At 43.7% G+C, this 23,520-nt stretch overlaps 2 protein-coding genes across 3 annotated transcripts in view; one reads left to right on the plus strand and one right to left on the minus strand.

Moving 5' to 3' along the window:
* Positions 1-1,289, plus strand: part of Jak1 (Janus kinase 1) — a 121,611-nt gene extending 120,322 nt beyond the window's left edge. For both annotated transcript variants that reach the window (XM_052718889.1, XM_052718890.1), the window contains exon 25: positions 28-1,289. In XM_052718889.1, coding sequence (XP_052574849.1) covers positions 28-123 — 96 coding nt within the window. In that variant the 3' untranslated portion in view covers positions 124-1,289. The remainder of the gene's footprint in view (positions 1-27) is intronic.
* Raver2 (ribonucleoprotein, PTB binding 2) overlaps positions 1,286-23,520 on the minus strand; it is an 80,203-nt gene continuing 57,968 nt past the window's right edge. The window contains exons 7-12 of the mRNA XM_052718891.1: positions 20,381-20,485; positions 20,133-20,244; positions 17,813-18,066; positions 16,153-16,261; positions 14,582-14,718; positions 1,286-3,375 (exon numbers count right to left, since the gene is read on the minus strand). Coding sequence (XP_052574851.1) covers positions 3,229-3,375; positions 14,582-14,718; positions 16,153-16,261; positions 17,813-18,066; positions 20,133-20,244; positions 20,381-20,485 — 864 coding nt within the window. The 3' untranslated portion in view covers positions 1,286-3,228. The remainder of the gene's footprint in view (positions 3,376-14,581; positions 14,719-16,152; positions 16,262-17,812; positions 18,067-20,132; positions 20,245-20,380; positions 20,486-23,520) is intronic.

Raw genomic sequence — 23,520 nt, forward strand, 5'->3', positions numbered from 1 at the left:
CATTTGTACTGTTTTTATTTTTCATAGGTTTATCAGCTTATGAGAAAATGCTGGGAATTCCAACCATCTAATCGGACCACCTTCCAGAGCCTTATTGAGGGATTTGAAGCACTTTTAAAATAAGCATGAGTGATATTTCAATTCCCACTTATCAAGTCCTTCTCTCCAAGCCATTTAAAAAAAATTTTTTTTAATGAAACAGTTTGTATTCTGCCTAAAAAGCCACTCAACAAATACTTGAGTACATGCATATGTCACACCTTAAATTTAGTGAAAAAATGACAACCAAATTAGAATGTGCCCAAGCACTCCTTTTGGAAAGAGTCTATGATCAACTGCATAGCAAAGGACCTTTGGCGCCGTTTTGCTGGCATATTGTTCTTAGATAAAAACTGGTGGACTTGGCGGAAACTCTCCCTTGCCCTGAAATCTGAATATCTATACAGTGATAGTCTAATTGAGTAGGTACCATTTAGTATACTATGTTGTTTCTATTAAAAAGTCTATTCCTGCTACCCAACAGTACTGCAGTTTCAAGCTGCTTGTGCGGTGGCTGAGCACTGGTACCTGTTGTCGGACAAACTGGTTCTGCACAGGGAGCTAACCTGGCATAGACACCCTGCATGTTACTTTGAGAACTAGGCCTGTGCCCGTGGGCCTCCTGCACAGCCTGCTTTCATCAGACAGACCCTCTGACCTGGATGCTATTATACCTGCCTTTAAGAAATGTCAGTGCATACCCCTTGAGAACCACCCCTGCGGGCAAACTGTCACAGTATTGCAAGCAGAAGACAATGCCATCTACAAAGGTTAATCACTGTGTTGACTATAACTCTATACAAAACTACCAAGAGAAGACTCAGCCAGGGGCACGGCACACTGGAGTTCAGAATTCACTAGGCAGTTCTCAGTTTGCTTGGAGATAGCTAGGAATCAACAATGTTCAGTTTTTTCGAGACAGGGTTTCTCTGTAGCTTTGCGCCTTTCCTGGAACTCACTTGGTAGCCCAGGCTGGTCTCAAACTCAGATTTGCCTGTCTCTGCCTCCCAAGTGATTCAATGTGAACCACGAAGTTCTTCATGACCAAGAGTTTGGCAAACTTATTAATGCTGTTTAATACTTGTTTGATATTTTTTCACCTTTTGAGTCCCCCCCAAGAATTCAAGATCTCTTTAGTAGCAACAGTACAGTTGCCATTTCAATTGTTTAGTTGCTGTACATGTCAAACCTGTGGCCCTCTATATGCACTTTGTTTACTCTTTATACAAATAAACAAACTAAAGACTTCACATGCATATGCCTTTTAATATTAAGTCTGCATTCTGAAAGCATTTCACACCATTAGCTGACATAGAAAAATAACCGCATAGATTTGGGGGTTGGTTGTAATGACTGGGACTAACAGCGCCTGGTTTGCATGTCTCTTCCGTCCAGGGACACTGGGCACAGGCCGCAACGAGGAAGCCCCTCGTGCTGTGCCGAGCGTCTGGATGGTCTCTGGGCTGTTTCTCACTGACTGCTCCCGTGCAGCAGTCGCTGTCCTCCCTAGGTTCTGTCAGCACAAAGTCAACTGTGGCTGAGTGCCGAAGACACCGAACGCCGCCGCAGCAGCAGAGGGAGGGGCCATGCAGGCTGGTGAAGCCAGCGTCTCTGCTGTGTGCGGTGTCCTGGTCAGCCAGCGGGAGTATGGTTAGGATTGTCTGAACTTGGCAGCTGTCATTTTTCAATGAAAGCTGGTATATGCAATAAATTAGACAAAGTAAAGTTCTTTATAAAGCATATAACATGTACCAGTTTTAGACTTTATAATTAATGCTGGAGATCTATATCATAGTCAAAAATGACAAGTCCCCCCAAATAAGGTATTTTAATGATCTGATCCTGTAGAGTAGGATCATTGAGATCCCAACTCCATCAGCTGTGTCTCTAAACGAACAAACAAACTTCCAGATGGAAAGGTTTCTCTAATTCATACCAAGATCTTCAGAAAATGGTGAGGTCAAAAGTCACATTAATAAAGACAAAACATTCTTTCAGAAGTAACTTGGATTAAACAGCTATTATCTTTCAGCTTAACTACCAAAGAATGAATAAACAACCAGAGTGAGGTAGAGCTTTATTAGCTCAGAATTGTCCCACACATGGTCCAGAGACTCCCTCAGCAATGGCTGTGTGGACTGTGCTGCCAAGTCAGTCTTGTCTAGTGATTAGCGCTTCACTCCTGTACGCTATGAAACGGCACAAACCTTGGCTCCTTGCCATGTGTGTCTCTCAGTTGAATGTCTAACCAGAAGATAAAAGCACTAGGGAGACAGGCCAGCAAACCTTATGTTGGAAGCACAGGAGAGTAAATGTCCCAGGCTTTACAGGCTCTGTGGTTCTGTGGAGGCTACTCGGTTCCCAATGTGACACAAATGTAATATGGAAATGAGTGAGCGTCACTGTGTTCCAAATAAAATCTCGGGGACACTAAAACTGCAGTTTCCGGTTGGAAGATCCCCCCTACCCCAGGCATTCAGAAATGTAATCACTGGTTCATGGGCGGCACAAAACAAGGTGGTGGACTACATGTGCCCCTAGTGTGGACTCGCTAACCCTTGTATGATGTAACCAAAGTTACTTTTCCTGAAGTACTGTGTTCCACAAAAGGTTTTAAATGGTAAATGACACCTTCGAGTCAAGTGAGGTGACATCACTGTCACTCTGCCAATGGGTCGCTCTTTCGTGGCTGGTGTAGAACTAATGGAGTCTGCATGACAAGCATCTGTCTGGCGGCACCCTTGCAGTTTGAGAAAAGAAAGGTCCTGAAAGACTACGGATGAGATTATTCTTAGGGAGAATAAGATAAATGCACATTGGCTTATAAGAAATTCATTCTAAGGCTAAGGAAACAAAACACTGTTTCCCATTTATTGCTTCAGACTTTGATGTCAAAATTGTTCCCAGGCCCCAAAACAAGGACTGTTGGAATGCTGATGCTCCAGTGAGCTGAGCTGTTATCATATGGATTAAGACACATCTACTGCTTGTGGGAAATGCCCTCAACCAATGACGTTTCTTATTGCTAGCTGGGTAGTCGGCTGATCTGCCTGCTGCGTGACAGTTCCTTCTGGGAAGTCAGAAACCCGTATCGTATCGAAAGGATATGGCTAGTGTGAATGGAGTTAAGGCAGCGATGAGCAGCAGGCGCCGCAGAGGACCGCAGCAGGCGGGCAGCAGGCAGCCGGCTCAGTACACTCGCTTCTTCTTCAAGTAGGTCTCTGTGTAGCTCACTCCTGTGTCCTGAGGGTGCTGGCCGACGAGCTCCACTGCGCCCCCTTCTGGGGCAGAGATGAGATAGGAGGAGCCTCGCTTCTCATTTCTCAAAGAGGACACCTGTGAGAAAGGATGTCTGTAAGGAAAGCATTCTGAGGTGGTGTGACTACAGAATTGGAGGATACCAAAACTGAAGAAATACAAAAAACACCTTTCACACAGGAAATCAGACTTTCAAAACTTTCTAGAAATCACCTGTGGAGTGCTGGGGGTATGGTTCAGTTCAAGAGCAGCCTCTGAGCACTCAAGAAAACAGTGAGAATGGGAAATGAAAAATGGCACCGTGCCTTACACAGCCGTGTGAGGCGGCCAATGCTGATGTAGTTCATCAAAGACGGCGGCTAGCTTCGTAAGGATTGGGGAATGGTGAATAGTAGCAGCTGAGGTCTTGGAAGCAAAGCTCAGTACTCTGGGGAAAGCTCTCAACTAAAAATGAGTAAGAAAAATAAAAAGTAGCCACGAAGACCGGAAGCACATGAAGCAGCTTTCTGTTGTCTGTCCCCAGCATCCACGCTTCCGTTCCTTCACCACGAGGCCCTGGGCTTTACCTAGAATGAAACGTCCACTTCACTCTCCCCAAGCTGGTATCATAGGGCTTTCCTCAAACGCTGGATAGGGTCCATTGGGACACTTGCCATCAAGACTCATGACATCGGAAATTCCAGATGCAGTTGAGACAGAGTGCAGTCTGGCCCAGTGACGCAGTGGGAGCCAACAGCTCACTCTGAAGATGTAACACAGCCAGGTCCTTTCTACACATTAGCGCATTTAAGGTTAGAACAACAGGGCAGCAGGGAATTTATTATGGAACCTGCTACCAGCCAGTGTGGTGCAGATACCTTCAATCCCAGCACTCAGGAGGCAGAGGCAGGAGGATGTCGGAATTTATAGCTAGCCAGGGCTACATGGTAGATCTTGTCTCAACAAAATGAAACACTATGGGCTGGAAAGATGGCTCCATGGTAAGAGCACTTACTGCTCTTGCACAGCACAGGGTTCAGCTCCCAACAACCACACTAGTGTGCTCACAATCACCTCAAGACCAGTTCTGAGGGATCTGACACCCTCTTTTGGCCTCCACAGGCCCCTACACCCATGTGGTATAAATACAGACAAGCAGTCACGCAGTCACACACACACACACACACACACACACACACACACACACACACACACACACACGAGACTATAACCCGCTGCTTGTATAAAATTACACTGGGGTGTGCATATTTCCCATCAAGATGCTCCACAACACTAATCGCCAGGCCTCACCTCCAAAGAATCACTGCCCCATCAGTGTGAACACTTTCCAGACAATGTTCACCTTCAGCGGGACCCTCCCCAGGGTGAGGCAAAAATGCCTCTCATTCTCTTGTTTCTTCCCAGGATTCTGATCTTTGGAATCCTAATGCTAAGCTGAGATGTTCTGAGCACTGTGGTTATGACTCCATGGAAGTCCCCGCCAGCCTCCCACAGGGGAACCCAACATCATCACTCTTAGATGTTTCTTCTGTTTCACCAAGAAAACGAGATCCAGACAGATGCTGGGCTCTTCCTTTGCCCTCATTCCTTGTGGATCTCAACTAATCACATAATTTGTAACAAATACGAATGTGGCAGGTCCCAGTTCCCCGAGTGTCCTTCTCCCCCACATCCAGACTTGCATGATGACCAAGCAGCCGCGAACATGATCCCAGACCAGTCATGCAAACTAAACTCCTCCCAGTCCTCCCAAACCCATTCCATTCAGTCCTACCCATCTCAGCCAGCGACAGTGCTATTCTTCCAGGCCTTAAGCCTTGGGCCACCCAAACTACCCTCCGCATACTCTTTGCTCAACCTCTCGAAGCTGCTTTGCTCCCAGCCAGCCACTGTGCTCCAAGATCCATCCAGCATCGTTTTTATTGGCACTGCAAATGCTTCCTCCCTGCCCTTGCTATGTTCTGCAGTCACAGCTTAGAATACAATCTTAAGTAAATACTAGGTCTAAGACGGTCCTGATCTGTCTGCCCCGTCCCCACCCACTGTGACTTCATTTTCCATGTTGCACAAGCCTCTCCTGCGGGGCAATCCCTCTCTCCTTTAACATGCCAAGCATGTCTGCCTCACGCATCTGCATTTGCTATTCCTACTTTGGGAACTTCGCATGACATAAGTAGAAATCTGTTTGGCACATTGTCTATACAGACTTCTCATATTTGTCACCCCAAAGTCATGGTGCCACATTTTTAAAATCACCTGACAACTCTCAATGACCACAAGCTGTCAAGAGTTATACACATTAAGTTCATTTAATGGTACAAATGAATGAGTGTCCCTGAAAGGTCGACATGGATGTGCAGATGTCATGGGCCATACAGTGTGGTGTGCTTTTGCACTATTTTCCCACTAGGTGGCAGCATTAGGCTAAGGAGAGACCCAGCCTCTTCCAAGTCTTTGTCCATTTTGGGTTTGTGCCCACTCCAACTCATCATACATTCGGTGGCTGATTCCCTAGGCTGGGCAGCCAGCTTCCCGAGAGCAACGATCCCTGTAGCTAGGGAAACACAAGACTACAGCTCACAGTGCAGAGGACGCCTGACAGTGAGCCAGGCGGCCGCCAGCAAGCCAAGTGTGGAAAGAAAAACCCAAGGCCCAGAACAGTGAAGGAATTCCTAAATTATCCCTCATACTACTGAAACTAGTGATTACGTCATACTGAAAAGTCACTGATGAGTATTGGCCTGTTTTTTCTACTTCAGTAAAAGGGAGTAGGAAGGAATATTCTATTGTTGTTTTGTCAAATTATAGTTAGAGGTTACACTCAGGTATTAAATATTTAATAAGTTGGCTCATAGTCTCCTATAACATGGGCTTCTAACAGCCATCTGATGCAGACAGACCTGTTCATCTTTACTTCAGAATCTGAAATTTCAAACTGTATATATCTAAATTAAGAAGACACTTGAGATTATGATGCTATTAGATCTTAAAATAACGTGTTCCTGACTTCATTTTTCATAGTCTGCTTCAAAAAGCTCCAAAACACTAAGTAAATATGCGTCCTCTATTGAGTATAGTTAAGGTTTATTTCTAAAATTTCAGAGTCCAAGGGCTGGCAGGATGGCTAAACAGTTAAGAGTATATATTGCTCTTGCAGAGAACCTAAATTCAGTTCCCAGCACCCACATTGAGGGAACAGCTCACCCCTACCCAGAACTCCAGCTCCAGGAGATCGGACACACCCTTCCAGCCTCTGCAGGCAACCTGCTCACATGCACATAACCCGACACAGATGCACATGCATATAATTCAAAATAAAACATTTAAACATACATCAAGTATCCAGTATTCTCCATGCACAAAGCTGTATGACGCTCACAATCTAATCCTAGAGTGTCCCTTCACTGTGCCAACAGCAGCCACAGATTCCTCCTTCCTCTGCACCCCCAAGTATTAGTCTTCTGACTTTTCCTACAGATTTACTTATTCTGGACATTTCACATAAACAAATCATAAACGTGGCCTCTTTGGATAACTTCACTCAGTGTGCTTTCAAGGTCCATCCGCTGAACAATATTCTACTGTTCATTTGCCTGCTAACTGGTGGACAATTGGGCTTTTCCCTTTTGCCCGTTAACAGACAATCTGCCATAAACATCAGTGCACACTGGTATGTGGACGCATTCAAATTCTCTTGAACACATATCCAGGAGTGAAACTCTTGGTCATACAGTAACTTACGATTTTTGAGGAATGCTAATTTTTACTGGCATTTCACCACGCCCTTGCCCACACAGCTATGGCTCTTTTTCCTTCCTGTTTCTTGGTTGGGATCATCTCAAGTGACCTACATTTCAAGCTTCTCACTCTTCTCCCTGTTGACATCTACTGCTATCCCCTATGAAGCCTTTACTTCACTTTATTATAACTTTCGAAGTCAGAATTTCCGTGTGCCTGTTTTATACTCTCCTCTGCTGACACCCTGTTGGTGTGACATGGCTCCCGCACTGCCTAAGGTCTTTCTTTACATGTGATTCACTTTAGCTCTGCGGTGCTGTTTTAGATCACTGTCTCCTGCGTCCAACATCCAGGCTACCCTTTGGAGCATTTTGTATTATCTGCTTCCTCTATGCACGGGTGTGATCGTCAATGTGCTATTGCTGTGAAGAGACACCATGACCACAGCAGCTCTTATAAAGGAAAACATTTCACTGGGGCTGGCTGACAGTTTCAGTGGCTTAGTCTATTAATCTGTCATGATGGGAAGCATGGTGGCACGCAGGCAGACTTAGTACTGGAAAAGGAGCTGAGAGTTCTACATCTGGATCAACAGACAACAGGAAGAGAGAGAGACACTGGGCCTGTCTTGAGCTTATGAAACCCCAAAGCCCACCTCCAGTGACACACGTCCTCCAACAAGGCCACACCTACTCCAACAAGGCCACACCTCCTTATCCCTATCAAGTAGTGCCACTCCCTAATGACTAAGCATTCAAATTTATGAGCCTATGGGGACCATTCCTATTCAAACCACCACAATGGGCCACATTTCCTGATTTCTTTACATGTTTATTGAGTTCTTGTTGAAATATGAGGATTATTTAAAATAAAATGACTGGCGATCTAATCACTGGTATAAGCCAGTTCAGTGCAGGCATCCTCTCCATTATTTCTAGTAGTCCAAGCTAAATGAGTCTATAAACCCCTCTTGTTAATGTTCATTAGCTTTTCCGAACTTGTGAAAAGTCAGTACTCCTTGTTATGTGTGGCTGTTACAAACTGTACTCTGTTAGCTTGTGTAGTCAGTTAATGTCTAGACAGCCAGCGTTCCTTCAATACCTAGATCTTTCTTTTAAAATTGTTTTTAATTAAAAATGTTTATACAATATACTTTGATCAAATGTTTTTAGAATTCAACTGAAATTGAACTACTGACATATTACCATAGTTCTTTGTGTAATTTACTTGTTAATGGCCACCCAGTGGATTGCAATGCACATTCATGTAAAACGCAGTGACCTTCTCATCACATTTCACTTGCCCCATACTATCCCTGGCATTAGTGTTGTAAAGTAACTCTTACCTGCACGCATTACAAAGCCCATGATACTGCTTATGATTTTTATTATTAAATAAATCAAGAAAGGTGAAAACAGTCTTTTCTTCTTCTTCACATTTTACCAGTCCTAACAGTGGCTCTCACTACTGGAGAGTCAGATGGGTACAAAACACGGAGGCTGTTAAACACCATTGTGCAGGAGGCTCCAACAATTACAATTCAATCCCAGATGTCAGCGGTGCCGAGGCTGAAGAGCCTCTCAAGACAACATGCATTGCTCCCACCCAGTTACTCTCTAGATCATCTCTTCTTAAGTATGACTTCTGTACACTATCATGTGCTAAGATAAAACTTGCCTGCCTCACAAGAGGAGACTCTGTGTCCATTAGATCTGTCTTTAAAGCAAGTTAAAGTTAGTTTTTCAAATATTTTATATACCGTGTGGTAGTTTGAATGTAATTGGCCCCCATAATCTCATAGGGAGTGGCACTATTAGGAGGTGTAGCTTTGTTGGAGTAGGTATGGTCTTATTGGAGGAAGTGTGTCACTGTGGGGGTGAGCTTTGAGGTTTCCTATGCTCAAGATACCAGTGTCTCAGTTGACTTCCTGTTGCCTGCAAGATGTAGGACTCTCAGCTACTACTCCAGCAATAGGTCTGCCTGCACTCTGCCATGCTCCCTGTCATGATAATGGACTGAACCTCTGGCACTGTAAGAGAGCTACCCCAATTAAATATTTCCTTTATAAGAGTTGCCATGGTCACAACCATCCATAATGAGATCTGGTGTCCTCTCTGGCCTATAGGAATACATGTAAGCAGAACACTATATACATATTAAATAAATAAAACTTAAGAGTTGCCATGGTCATGGTGTCTTTTCACAGCAATGCAAACCCTAACTAAGACACTCTGTTAACTTTATCTCCTCTACGGATGTGTACTTCCAGCTGCCTGGTCTGTTACTGGGGCTCCCAAAAGTCTGCTCACTGGTTTCCAATCTCTCTTTGTCCTGCTGCTTTATTAATAGTGCATCTTTTCTTCCCATTTTTCCAGCCTTGTGCTGTGTCCATCTAATGTAATTTTTAACATCAGAAATAACTCCTGTCAGTTATAGAATTATTCGGTTCTTTTTAAATGTTTCTCTTTCTGAGACCATCCATGATGTCTTTTTGCATGCCAATTTACTAATACCAACACCTGGGCATCATGGATCTCTGTCTTCCTTATGTAATTTTTAATTCTGTTTTATGTGTAAAGATGTTTTGCCTGCATGTATGTCTATGCACCATGTGTATGCCGTGTGCCCATGGAGGCCAGAAAAGGGTGCTGGATCCCTGGCGCTGGAGTTAAGGGATCTTAAGCTGCCATGTGGGTTGGTTCTGGGAATCAAACTCAGGTCCTCTGGAAGAATAACCAGTGCTCATAACTGCTGAGCCCCATCTCTCTAGCCCCAATTTCTTGGTACTTTTTAATTCTTGGATACTGAGAATAAAAAGTGTAAAAGGTGTGGATTCTGATACCTTCCACTGAAGAGGATATTTTGTTCTAGAAGTTAAATTTGCTAAGCTCCAGGCCAGGCTCTCTCCTCTGTGCTGGGCTTCACTATCAAGTGGTGGTTGTCTACCAGGCCTCTTGGCTTCTCCCTCACACCAGCGGTTCAGGGGTCAGTCATGTGTGTTTGGGCCCAGTTTCCGTGACGACTTCAGGACTCCTACCCATGCGATTCTCTGTTCCAGGACCTCTCACTTTACAGCTTCACCAACAGTCCTAAGGCCAGCAAGACTGCAGATTTTGTGTAGGACAAGGAGTCAAGCAAAGGGCCACAAAAACATGGCTGTCATCCAGAGGAGTTCCCCTCTGTCAGGACCTGACTTGTTCAGTTTCTACTGGTCATTCTCCAATACTTTCAAACAGAAGCTACTTTTTTCAAATCTACTCCTGATTTTTTGTTTTGTTTTGGTTTTTTTGAGACAGGGTTTCTCTGTGTAACAGCCCTGGCTGTCCCAGAACTCACTTTGTAGACCAGGCTGGCCTCGAACTCACAGAGATCCATCTGCCCATACCTCACCAGTTTCTACTCCAGATTTCATCAGGAGTTTCTGCAAATAACTTCACGATCACTAGAAACACCGAATATCAAATTCTTAGATGTGATAGCTTTACTTAAAAGAGAAATTATGTTATCTAATATCTGACACAACCAGCTCTCCCAATCCTTACGTACAAAAACTTCAGCAGAGTTTCTGGGAGTGACTATAGCAATACGGACTTTATGGTCTGAGAAACCCTTTACAAACTGTATGGATGTGGAGAGTTAAGTATGTCTTTGTGCTCTTCCACTTAAACCATGAAGGGGATGGTTTCAAACTCACAGGCAAGGTAGAAAGATGAAATATTTACATAGTCTAACATATATAAGATCCTAAGTGCAATTCCAGCACTGTTATTAAAAAAAAAAAAAAAAAAGTTTAAAAATGGAGCTAGGATAAAGCTCAAGAGTAGCATGCTTGCCTAATATGCACAGAGCCTTTGACAAAATCCCTCTTCGGTGATGATGATAAATGCTTACATTGTGTCCTGGTTAACTTTTTTGCTTTTCTGGTTGGTTGGTTTGTGGTTTTTGTTTTTGTTTTTGTTTTTTTGATAGAGGTTCTCTGTGTAGCCTTGGCTGCCTTAGAACTCGCTCTGTAGATCAGGCTGGCCCAGAACTTATAGGGAACTGCCTACCTCAGCCTCCTAAGTGCTGGGATTAAAGGCGTATGCCACCACTGCCCAGCTTGGTTAGTTCTTATTGTCAACTTGACAAAACCTACAGTCACTTGGGAAGAAAGAACCTCAGGGGCTGGAGAGATGGCTCAGAGGTTAAGAGCACTGGCTACTGTTCCAGAGGTCCCGAGTTCAATTCCCAGCAACCACATGGTGGCTCACAACCATCTGTAATGAGCCATCTGTAATGAGGTCTGGTGCCCTCTTCTGGCATGCAAGCATACATGCAGGCAGAACACTATATACATAATACATAATAAATAAATCTTTTAAAAAAAAAAAAAAAAAGAACCTCAACTGAGGAACTGCCTAGATCAGACTGGTCAGTGGCCAAGTCTATAAAACTAATGATTAATGTGGGAGGGCCCAGTACACTGGAGACAGCATATAAAAACATCTAGCTGAACTAGCCAAAGTGTGAACAGCATTTCTCCAAGCCTCCTGCTCCCAGGTCCTCTGCCCCGACTGTCCTCCATGCCTCCTGCCCCCAGGTCCTCTGCCCCGACTGTCCTCCATGCCTCCTGCCCCCAGGTCCTCTGCCCCGACTGTCCTCCATGCCTCCTGCCCCCAGGTCCTCTGCCCCGACTGTCCTCCATGCCTCCTGCCCCCAGGTCCTCTGCCCCGACTGTCCTCCATGCCTCCTGCCCCCAGGTCCTCTGCCCCGACTGTCCTCCATGCCTCCTGCTCCCAGGTCCTCTGCCCCAACTGTCCTCCATGCCTCCTGCCCCCAGGTCCTCTGCCCCGACTGTCCTCCATGCCTCCTGCCCCCAGATCCTCTGCCCCAACTGTCCTCCATGCCTCCTGCCCCCAGATCCTCTGCCCTGACTATCCTCCATGCCTCCTGCTCCCAGGTCCTCTGCCCTGACTGTCCTCCATGCCTCCTGCCCCCAGGTCCTCTGCCCTGACTGTCCTCCATGCCTCCTCCATGCCTCCGGCCCCCAGGTCCTCTGCCCTGACTTCCCTCAACAATGGATTCTGATCTGGAAGTACAAGCCGCGAAGACCCAAGGGGCTTTGGTCGTGGTGACCGTCACAGTCACAGAGAAGCGAACTAGGACACCTTGCAAAGGAAGTGACAAGTACAATGAGACACCAGGGTCCACCTCAGAACCACGTCACAGTTCTGCAAGTATCGGCTTCACCACCACCATCTAAGAACTGAGTCGGCGGAGCCCGAGACTAACTTCAAACGTCATACTCAAACGAAAAGCTTGGTACAGAAATCAACTTTCTTTGATGCTTAAAATACACATTTTTGCTAAATTCTTAAAAATTTACTGTGTTTCTTCTGCTTTGAAAAGTCAACTTTGTTCTCCTCTATGAACAATATTTTGTGAATATTATTTTAACAGATTTTATCATATGTTTACACATTATTTTACATCATCTTAAATTTACAAATTTCATTTACTGGGAAAAACAACATAATGTGCTTATTCAGTCTTAGTTGAACATTTTGGTTGTTTCTAATCTTCACAACTACGTATTATTCATAAATGATTTTATCTCCAATAATTTAACTTTTGTCCCATATATGATCAATCTACAGTGTGCTTATCTGTGTCATTACTGAATACATTAACAAAGATGGAACCGTAGGAAGCAAGAATTCTTCCTCATGACATCAGCTCTGACCCGTTCTTTAAATTAAGCAGGCCACTACCTCACCATATCAATTCATCTTTTGGACATAATTTAGACTAATACTCCATGTCTATAGGTTCCGTAACCATATGTTTAACCAACTAGACATTGGAAACATTTGAAAAACTGCACCCACACCAAAAACATGCAGTTTTTTCTTTGTTATTATTCCCTAAGCAACACATTGTATTTACATAGCATTTCCAATACATATAAGTAATCTAAAGAGGTTCAATGCATGAAGGAGACTTGCCCAGAAATACTGTACACATGACACCATACAGATGAGATCTAAGCATCCACAGATGGGGTATCTACAGGAGCCCTGGAACAAACCTCCTAGAGATTCTGAAGGCTGGCTCTTCTTTTATGCTATATGACTTTGGTATACAGCTGGGTGTGGTGGTATACACAAGCCCAGAACTCCAGAGGCTAAGGCACTTTAAGTTTAAGGCCAGCCTGGCTATCAAACACTACTAAAGTTAGTATAAGGATGCCTACAAATGTGAGCATTTCCTCCATCTCTAAGCCATGACAAAGAACAGAGGGTGTTTTCCCCCTTGGGTTTCTAAGGTTTACACTCATGTAAAAGAGAGGTCAGCAGAATTTTTAGGAAGAGTCATGTGGCGAGCCACAGAATATAATATAGGGAGTCCAGCTGTATATAATAAGCTATACCTTGACTAACCAAGGGTCCGTCAAAGTGGGAAGCCATTTATCACGGTATATTTGGTGTTATTCAGCTTTAATATTCAGCTGCTCCTCATTATGAACTTCTTGTGCTCATAATTCCCACAGAATGTTTATGTGTCAGCATCCTGCTGGGACCAGTACTTGGATAAGGTCACAAAGGCAGGGCCTGCTGACTCTGAGCTCCCCACTCCCTTTTTAGCATTTGAATTGGGTTATCTGCCTTTTACAAATTTCCCCTTTAGCTAGGACCAGCCCCAAACAACGCATTGAAGGACTAGCAGGAACAGAATAGTGGAGACCATCCCTTTGCCTTCAGGCCCAGTGGCATTCCAGAGCAACTGACTGAGAACAAAGGAGATTTTTGCATATCCAGGTTGTATGAAAGGTGGAACAGGATTCCTGAGAGACAGAACCACATGGCCAGAGAGAAGAGAGGAAGACAAGAAATTCTGTAAAGGGTAAGGCAGATCTCTTGTAGAGTTTTCTGAGAGCCAGGAGTAAGGAGCTAGGAAGGAGAGATGGAGGACAAAGGAACAGAGGACAAAGATAAGGTCAAAAGCACAGGAGCTTACTAAAACTATGAGGACAGAAAAAAACAGGCACAGAGAGGAGCTGAATGTGAGGATGGAACTGAAGCTGTATAGATAGAATTTTGTCAATGGACAAAGAGCTTGGTGTATCTAGATTCATTACCCTGCTGCTGGTAGCATCTCTTCTGGGCCCCTGGGAAGAATATTATTAAGGCTGGTCCATTAATATTCAAGAGAGTCAGGAAGTAAATATTTAACCTTGTAAGCCATGTAAGTCTGTTCCACTGGGTATGGCAGCACTATATAAAATACGTAAATGAATGGATGAGGCTATGTCCAACCACAAAATAGGTGGTAGGCTGGATATGGTGGGTGTAAGCTCTGTAGTTTGAAGACAACTAGTAAAACCGTAAGAGGTAAATATTTGGTGTAAGAACAGTTTCTTGAACCTATTCCCAAATTTCAAATGATGAGCAAAACATAATTATCCCTTGTGTTCTCATAGTGCTAAAGTGTGATTTAACACTCAGTGGCACCAGTGTGGAGCTGAACCAATTTCTCTCCATATTGTCATGAGCTGTGCATCACTTACCTGGGCATAATCCTCAAAGGGTGGAGAGTAGGTGACACATTTCTCTAGTACATGATGGGACTCATTTCCCTGAGAGATTGCATCCAGAATGTTGCCTGCAATTCCAGTCTTCTGTGCTGTACCTTTACTTGCAGTGGCTAAAGGCAAAAGCAAGACCATTTAGCAATTCGTTAAATTATGAACCGTATAAAACATTAACTCAGTCTGTTTCAAATATGTTGCAAATATATATTTGTATTTATTTTCTCTAGGAGGAATTATATATCACTTCATTCATTCCATCAACTGAAAATGGAAGTTTGCCATATAGGTAAAATAATTATGATGGAAACCTCCATATATAAAAATATATTTCTATTCTTTTTCTGTACTGAGAATTGAAACCAAGGCCTCAAAAATGCTAGGCAAGCACTCTACCACTGAACTATATATCCAAACCCATAGACAGATATTCTACATCAGTGGTTCTCAACCTTCCTAATGCTGTGACCTTTTAATACAGTCCCTTATGTTGTGGTGACCCCAACCACAAAATTATCTTGTTGCTACGTCATAACTGCAATTTTGCTACTGTTTTGAACTGTAATATAAATATCTGATTTGCAGGATATATGATATGTGACTCCAAAGGGGTCATGACCCGCAGGTTGAGAACTGCTGTTCTACACCAATGCACACAAAATGCAAATTAAACACCCTTATTAAGGCAATACTTGTCACTGTCAATTTTTAGGTGAGATCAGTATGCTGATCACTTTTCCTAGATTTAGAAAAATTATACATTAATGCTCAAGAGGATACTTGGTAAAATGCCAAAAGTGTATATTAAAAATTATACTAATTTTAATCCTTTTCCTTGCAGTTCATAATCTCCTCAGCTTTACATTATGCATTTGCACAAGCATGTGCCTGTTAGATCAGAGTTTTAATAGCAAAACTGCAATCACGCACTTTCACTTTTTCCGCTCAAAATCCTCTTTAGAGACTACTTCATAAATGAGTAATGTAGACAACTTCTGATTATTGTTGTTTTGTAAAGATGCACACTAATAAATACACAGTGGTCCATTCTGTATATTCAGCCTCTTCCCAGCAGGACAACAGTGTGTTCTTCAGTTTTCCATTACCGATTGTTTTCTAGGACTGTGCTTGAGTAAGAGTTGACTCATCCTAACAAAGGCCTAGGAGATTCCATCTCTGCTGATTGGTAGTCATATATCTGGGCAGATGAATGCACTGGCTAGGTCGTGTAGAGGCATCGATCTCTAATTTAGAGCAATGATTCTCCCTGCACTGTAAATGATTACAGTGCTTCAAACAATTCATTGCCTTCATTATTTTCAATAATTGAATAAAATCACTTTGCCCTTAATAAAAATATTGCTGTAAAAATTTTTTAAGTGATTTATTTTTATTCAAATAATGGGATTGTTATTAAAGATTTGGATCGTGACTTAGGGCTTAGTTTTGTCAAAAGGCATCATGAGTGTCAACTAAGTTATGACGAAAATAAAAGCCATTACAGACTGTCTCCAGGGAAACCTCAGTGCTGAGGCGGAGTCCTCACTTACATAGGCACACACCGGGTAACACACTTGCCAAATTCAAATACGGGTTTTTACTGAGCCGAATTTCTTTTGGTGGTTCTCCCAAGAGTGAAGTCTGATTCTTAGAGGCAGCCTATTCACCAAAAACAAAAGATGGGATGTTTAATGAGTGGTATAAAAAAGAACAAGGATGTTACAGTACATCATCTACACACCAGAAAGGTCACAAAAGTCACAATCATCTTTCACTCCATACAACTAATACATGTTTATTTAAAATACTTACTAAAATTAAAAGTGCAAAGAGATTTACTTCTCAATGTATCTTGTACAGTGTGATCATTGTGAGCTCTAGCTGGGCATGGTGGCTCACGCCTTTAATCCCAGCACTCAGGAGACAGAAGCAGGTGGATCTCCGTGAGTTCAAGGCTAGCCTGGTCTACACAGTAAGCTCCAGAACAGCCAGGACTGTTACACAGAGAGACCCCCTCTCAATAACCCCAATAAAATAAATAAATAAAAATACACTCTAACTACAGAATTCTACAAGTGGAGTGGAACCTGAGGCATCTTGTATCTTCTCACTTGATCTTAGAGAATTCATCTTTGCAACAAAAAACAAAACAAAACAAAAACCACTAGTTCTGTATCTTATTTCTAGAAATTCAGGTATTAACATTTATTATAAGATTTAAATTTTTCATTATGTGGCTAAAACCAAATGACAGAAATGAAGCTTGTTCATCTCTAGTCCTAAAAGTAATTTCAAGCCAGAGGAGGGAGGTGGGGAGTGGGGGAGGGAGACAGAAGAGGAGGGAGGGAGAGAGAGAGAAAGAGGGAAGGAGAGAGGGGAGGGAGGCGGGAGAGAGGCGGGAGAGAGGCGGGAGAGGGGGGAGAGGGGAGAGAGGGGAGAGGGAGGGGGAGAGGGAGAGAGGGAGTTAGTTCATGAGCTAACTCTTAGATGACAGTGGTAAGCAGGACACAGGAAACACAGACCCTACTGTGCTCATATACCTAGTAGGAGCAAAGATTCTAATACATTTGACAGGAAAGGCTGGGACGGAGGCTGAGCCTTCATATGTTCCTGTTCTCCTGAGACACAGCTTACTCTTTCCTCTCTGGTCAAAGATTTTAAAACCACAGTTCTGGTTAATACAGGTTAAGACAAAGCTAGTAGCTTAGTTTTCTTTTCAAACTGATGGTTGTTTTGTTTTGTTTTTCATAAGCACAATGGAGAAAGTGAAATCCTGAGTGTTCATTTCTGTATGTGAGAGTCACAGCCCCTAGGTTCCTGATGCTTTCCTGGCCAGTGCTGCTGTGTCTGCACAGTGGACCCTGTTCTCAGACATCTTTGTAAGCCTCAAAGAAATCCAGGTTTGCTTGTGACATCTCTATCACACGGCCATGTATTTGTTTATTCAGTTTAATGTTTGCTGAATGCTGACGGCTCCAGGGACGGGTAACATTGAAATGAGTGTGAAATTCATCCCTTAACATAGCCACGGTGGCTCAAGAGAAGTCCCAACTGGAACTGCAGCGTAGAAGAAGCCGAAGCCATTACGGTGGGAAAGTCACCAAACACAAGCAGAGTTGGAACCATGCCACAATTCAGGGACAGGAAGGAGAGGAAAGGCAGCCAGGGGAATACCCATTTCCCCGTGTGCTTCCTCGCCCTTGAACCCACCTCTGTGCCTTTTGGCTGGCTCTGCGTCTTCTGGTGGCCTGTCAGCGGGCCTCCAGCAGGAAGGCCTGGGAAGGTCTGCAGATACTGCTGCGACCCTGAGAAACTAGCTTCAGTCACGCCCGCGGAGGCTGACTGCTTCTCCTGAGCGGTCCCACGGCCCGGCCCGGCTTGTCCGGCAGTGAGCTGGTGTGGGAAGAACGGTAAGAGGCCCAGCCCGGCTGCCAGTGTCGTCTGAGTTGGAATCAGATTAGATGCTGTAGTGAACCACAGAGGCAAAAGAACCCTGATTACACAAGACACAGTAGTCCCTTTCTGTACCTGTTAGAGGACTACGGAATCCAACAGGTGAGATCGGAGGGTGTAAGTTCACAAGAAAACAAAAACTGACAGTAATAATGCTTTTAAAATTCTCCATTTCTAAGATAACCTCAATATTATATTTTAACACTACATTGCAATTATTATTTTAGAGGTTTATGACTCTTTTTGACATCTAAATTACATCAGTACTTAAAAATGTCCTGCTATTGCAATTTGGTTGCTTTCATATTTGAAGAGAGTGATTGAGTCTCCTGTCTAAAGAGTTCAGTACGTCCTAGGTTAATGTGGGTTCAACAGCAAGCCTGGTTAGTGAGCCCCCATCAGGCTGCAGGCTGGCTGCACCCATCTCTGCTCAGCTTGAGTTCAGGGTCTTTATACTGGCGACGTGACCTAGGCAGCAGGTTTGCACAGAAATCCACAAGTACTATAAATCAACACTATTTTTAAGTGGAGAGATCTGGTATTCAAACACGAGTGTGCCACTGTTGTCCTTGAAGTCAACAGTCAGGAGTAGACAAGCACTAAATCAACAAAACTTAATATACTTTTTACTTACAGGAAGTCAAACCCTGAAAAGAATTAAAGTTTTCATAGGAAAATTAGGACTCACTTTTACAAGTCAGGCTGTAAGTCAGGGCTGGTGAGATGGCTCAGCACAGAAAGGTGCTTCACCCTAGGCAGAGTTTAAATCCCAAGACCCACAGGAGAGGCGAGAACCAACTCCCCCAAGTTTTCCTGGACACTCCACCTGCACGCCCCACCTGCACGCCCTAGCACATGTGAGCTCTGCCCCCAAAACATAAATAAGCAAATAAATGAATGAATCTCAAAATGAAAACTAAAGAAAAACGCATAGGTCAGCCAGGCATGGTGACATGCATCTCCCAAATATTCAGGGGCTAAGGCAAGATCACTTGAACTCCTAAGTTCAAGACCAGCCTGGGGAACATCATGAGACCTTGTCTCAAAATGAATAAATAAACAAATAAAAAGCTTATAAAACAAGAGGCCAAAAAGAAATGAAAACAGTCCATTTTGAGGACTCAGTCAAATTTTCATTTTACAAATTCCCTAAACCGTTGTTAGCTGGCGGAGGACTAGCTCTGGCTCCTCTCTCTCTTAGAATGTATTTATTTAGGCAGTGACTTGTCAGGGTTCTTAAGACAACACCTGAGACAGCAAACTGTATTAACATGAGGAATAAGCGTTGTCAGAGCTCTTGGTCATGGAAAGTCCAAGTTTTTAGGATGACAGACTCCCATCATACCAAGAAATTTCTGGACTGTTTAACCATTGCCTGGTCAATTTCAACAGTCGGGAGCAACTGAGTTATTCGGTCACTAGATTAGCCAATTGTACGTGTAAGAGACTAAATGTGTTACTTGTGTTTACGGAACTTAAATGACCACCAGTGTTGTTTTCACTCCGCATGCTCACATCTAACCCTTCAATCAAGCTTCCGCCTGAAAACGCTTTTCTAAATTAGTCAAGTAAGAAACCCTGCTATCGTCCTGGCTTTCTAAAACACAAATGTTCTGTCTATTACGTGCCCAGAGCATGTATATCAGTTTTCTTTCAAGTAATAATTTTAAGACATCATTTAAAAATGATTCGAGTCAACAGGACTTCAATTTACAAACGCTAGCTATTCCTTTGATAAGGGCCGGGGCTCCTTCTTCAGTGAAATTGAAACGGAGACATGAGGGCTGGGCTGTGAGCCCAGTGGGCGGCGCGTCAGCGTCAAATGGAAGCCATGTCTTCGCCTGTCACTGCTGTGAACCTGCATGAAATATTAAAGCCCGTCCAGCAGGGACCGTCTCATCCTGGCATGGAGGCAAGCCCATTAATAACGTATCAGATGAGGCCATGGGGCTCTTGAAATTTTAAATGACCAAGATTTAAATTTAATCATCCTATAAATAAAAGAGGAATATAGGTAAACTATCTCCAAGTCTCAGAGCTGACGCCATAGGGACTGCTTGGCCAATCGGTTATTTACTTTTGTGTGCTTCTCCATGGTGTCCCAGGTCCGTTTTCAGGGGAAGCGGAGGTCCGATTGCCAGCGCAGGCTGCAGCACCATGGTGGGGGGCTCTCCGAGCAAGCCGGGCTTCTACAAAAGAAGGGGCGCGAGGAGACGTTTCCCTCGGTGGAAAAAAAAAAATAGAGCCCAGTGACGATGGATACGTGTGTGAAGTTCAACCCCCATCAATGGGCTGAGGCTATGCAAGGGCTGAGGAGACACTTACATTGTTAGTGTGGGTACTGTCAAACTTCACCAACTGCTGCTGGGCCAACGGGAGGTGAGAAAGATTCTGAAGGACTAAGGGTGATGCGCTACCCACAACTGAGCTCTGTGGAGTTAAGGCGACATGAAGTTAGTTATACTTGGAAGAACTATTTGTTGTATAATCAACTCATCTTAAAGTTCAATTCGCAAGTGAATCTGAAAGGAAAAAAGAAAAAGAAAAAAGAAACCACATTCTAGCCAGGTGTGGTGAGCACACCCCTTTCATCCCAGCACTCAGGAGATAGAGGCAGGTCAGTTTCTGAGTTCAAGGCCAGCCTGGTCTACAGACTGGGATCCAGAATAGCCAGGGCTATGCAGAGGAAACCTTGTCTTGAAAAAAAACCACTTCTTAATAATCTACTTTCACCCTGAGGTAGTATTACCTCATATATAAGAGGTGACCTTGCAGCTCCAAGACCTATGTCATCCTCTCCACTCCTCGCCCCCTTCCGGGCTTTAATGATGCTGAAATATGCATTTATTGATTTAATCATTTGACAAGATTTGTTGCACACTTTTGAATGAATCGAATAGTGTGCTACCTAGTGAGAAATGCAATGTGATTGGCCCCTAAGTATCATATCCCCAAGGAGAGGCGACTTTATAAAAACAGACAAGATTACAAACAGCAATTCTATGAGGAAAAAATACAAGCAGACACATGACCAAACACTGGGAAATCTTATTCAGACTGGAAGGTTCATGGGAGGCCTTCTGGAGGCCCTAACTTGTGTGCTGAAATCTGAAGACTATTCAGGGAAAGCCTGGGTCAGTTAGATGGTACTCGGGGAGGGCATTCCTGCCAAGGAGACAGACGCTTGGAGGAATGAGTACGTCCTTTGGGGACAGAAAGATGCACTGAGCTCAGGAGACGGAGGGACATGTAGGCCTTAAAAGCAAATACTACATTTCTAGTCTTTCTCCTAACACAGTGGTTTTTTGACCTTCCTGATGCTGCAACCCTTTAATATAGTTCCTCGTGTTGTGGTGACCTCCAACCATAAAATGACTTTCATTGCTACTTCCTGATAATTTTGCTACTATTGTGAATCGTAATGTAAATATCTGATATGCAGGATATCTGTTATTTGACCCCTGTGAAAGGGTAGTTCTCCCCAGAGGGGTCCCGACCCACAGGTTGAGAACTGCTGTCCCAACACAAAGGGGACATTATCAGCGCTCTGTCACTTTATCACTGTTCATACTTGATTTGAAATAACATTTGTTTGCCCGACTGTTTTGTTGTTGGGTTTCTATTGTTGTTTTGATATAGAATCTCACTCTGTAGCCCAGGCTGGCCCAGAATTTACTATGTAACCTGGTGTGGTCTTAAATACAGTAGTCCTCCAGCCTTGGGCTCCCCAGTATTAGGATTAGAGGTACAAGTCATCACATCTGGCTTTTCGTACTCCTTGAAACAATAGAGACTATGAGAATGTTTTGTTCAAAACTGTAGCCAAAACATTGCAGCACCTAGAACATGTGGCTACTCAATAAAATATGTGGAGGGAGTGAATGAGCAAAGGCACTGTAATGTATTGGAGTCCTGAATGAGATAGCAAAGATGTAAAAAAGAAAAGAAAAAAGATGGTATGGTGTTTTGAATAAGAAATAATTCCCTAATCGGTAGCATGGTTTGGAACCTTTGGAAAGTGGCCCCGATGCTGGAGAAGTCCCTAGAGATTTAAGAGATTATAGCCTCACTCCACTTCCTGCTCTTTTCTCTCTGCTTCTTGTATCTGGATGAAATCTGAGTGTCAGCTTCCTGTTCCTGCCACCATGCATCCTCTGACCAATGATGTCATGCATTCCACCACAGATAGGCTCAATCCCTTTGAACCCATAAGCCAAAACAAAACCCGCTGGCTTTTTATCTGGCTGTTCGACGCCGGGTGGGTGTGGGCGGGGCCTTTGCCTCCCTTCTCTCCCTTTAGAAAGCTGGCTTTATAAAACCTGGAGTGGTGGCACACACCTTGAACTCCAGTGCCTGGGAGGCAGAAGCAGGGGGATTCTGAGTTGGAGGCCTACTTGGGCTACTTAGCAAGACCTATCTTAAAATAACAAAACACTTGTCTTTAGCATCACACATTTCTTCCATCCTATAGGAGTAATAACCTAACTGACTTGTACACAGGTCTGTGTATCTTTAAATATATTCTGAAATTAACAAATGATGTCTATTTCCAATATGGCAAATACGTCAGATACTTATGTCTAAGTGCATGTTTAAAACACTTACCTGAAAACATAAGAAAAAATATTCTTTGCTCTCGCAAACACATGAACTATTTTATAGCACTGATTAAAATTTAAAGATTAGGAGTTATTGCTCATTTCTTTCTATAAATTCGAGTTAAGACTGTGTAAAATGTTTGTTTTAAAGCTACTGCTTTAGGACTGGGAGATGATTCAGTGGGTAAAGTGTCTGCTGTGCAAGCATGAGAACCAGAGTTCAAATCCCACAAACCCATGGCAAGGGGGGTCTCACACACAACAACAACAACAACAAACACCAGCCTGTAACCCCAGTACTCTGTGGGAAGGTGGGAGTGGAGAAGGGAGAATCCCTGAGCCTGCTAGCCTGGTAAACGCAGCTGCAGGCAGGAAGGTAAGGACTGCACCCAAGCTTGTCCTCTGCCTCCCATACCCATGGCACACATTCCGCCTATCACTGCCAACCCCCACCACACACCAAGAGAAAAAAACTACTGATGCATTATCTACCACAAAATAAGTATTCTGTTCTTAATACTCTCCTAGGGGGAAGCGTTGGTGAGTTTACCTATCCGGGCTGTTTTCATTAGCACTGGATTACACACACTCATCTCGTGATTTTATGTAGCTATCCTTATTAAAGGGTGTTCTCTGCCAGGTCCAGCTGCACAGGCCTGTAAATTCCAGCTACTCGGGAGGAGGACAAGTTCAAGGTCCACCCGCCTACAGTATGAGGTGAAGGCCAGCCTCGGCAACTACAGTAAGATGCTAGGTCGAAATCAAAAGTTAAAAGAAAGAAAGCTGGGGGTGTAGAGCTTCAGGGAAGCACTTGCCAGCATCAATAAACTCTAGGGCACTCCCGAGGACCACAAAGGATGGAGGGCA

This window comes from Peromyscus californicus, unplaced genomic scaffold (genome assembly GCF_007827085.1).
Source record: "Peromyscus californicus insignis strain IS unplaced genomic scaffold, ASM782708v3 Scaffold_5__1_contigs__length_169319896, whole genome shotgun sequence".
NCBI classification, from domain to species: domain Eukaryota; kingdom Metazoa; phylum Chordata; class Mammalia; order Rodentia; family Cricetidae; genus Peromyscus; species Peromyscus californicus.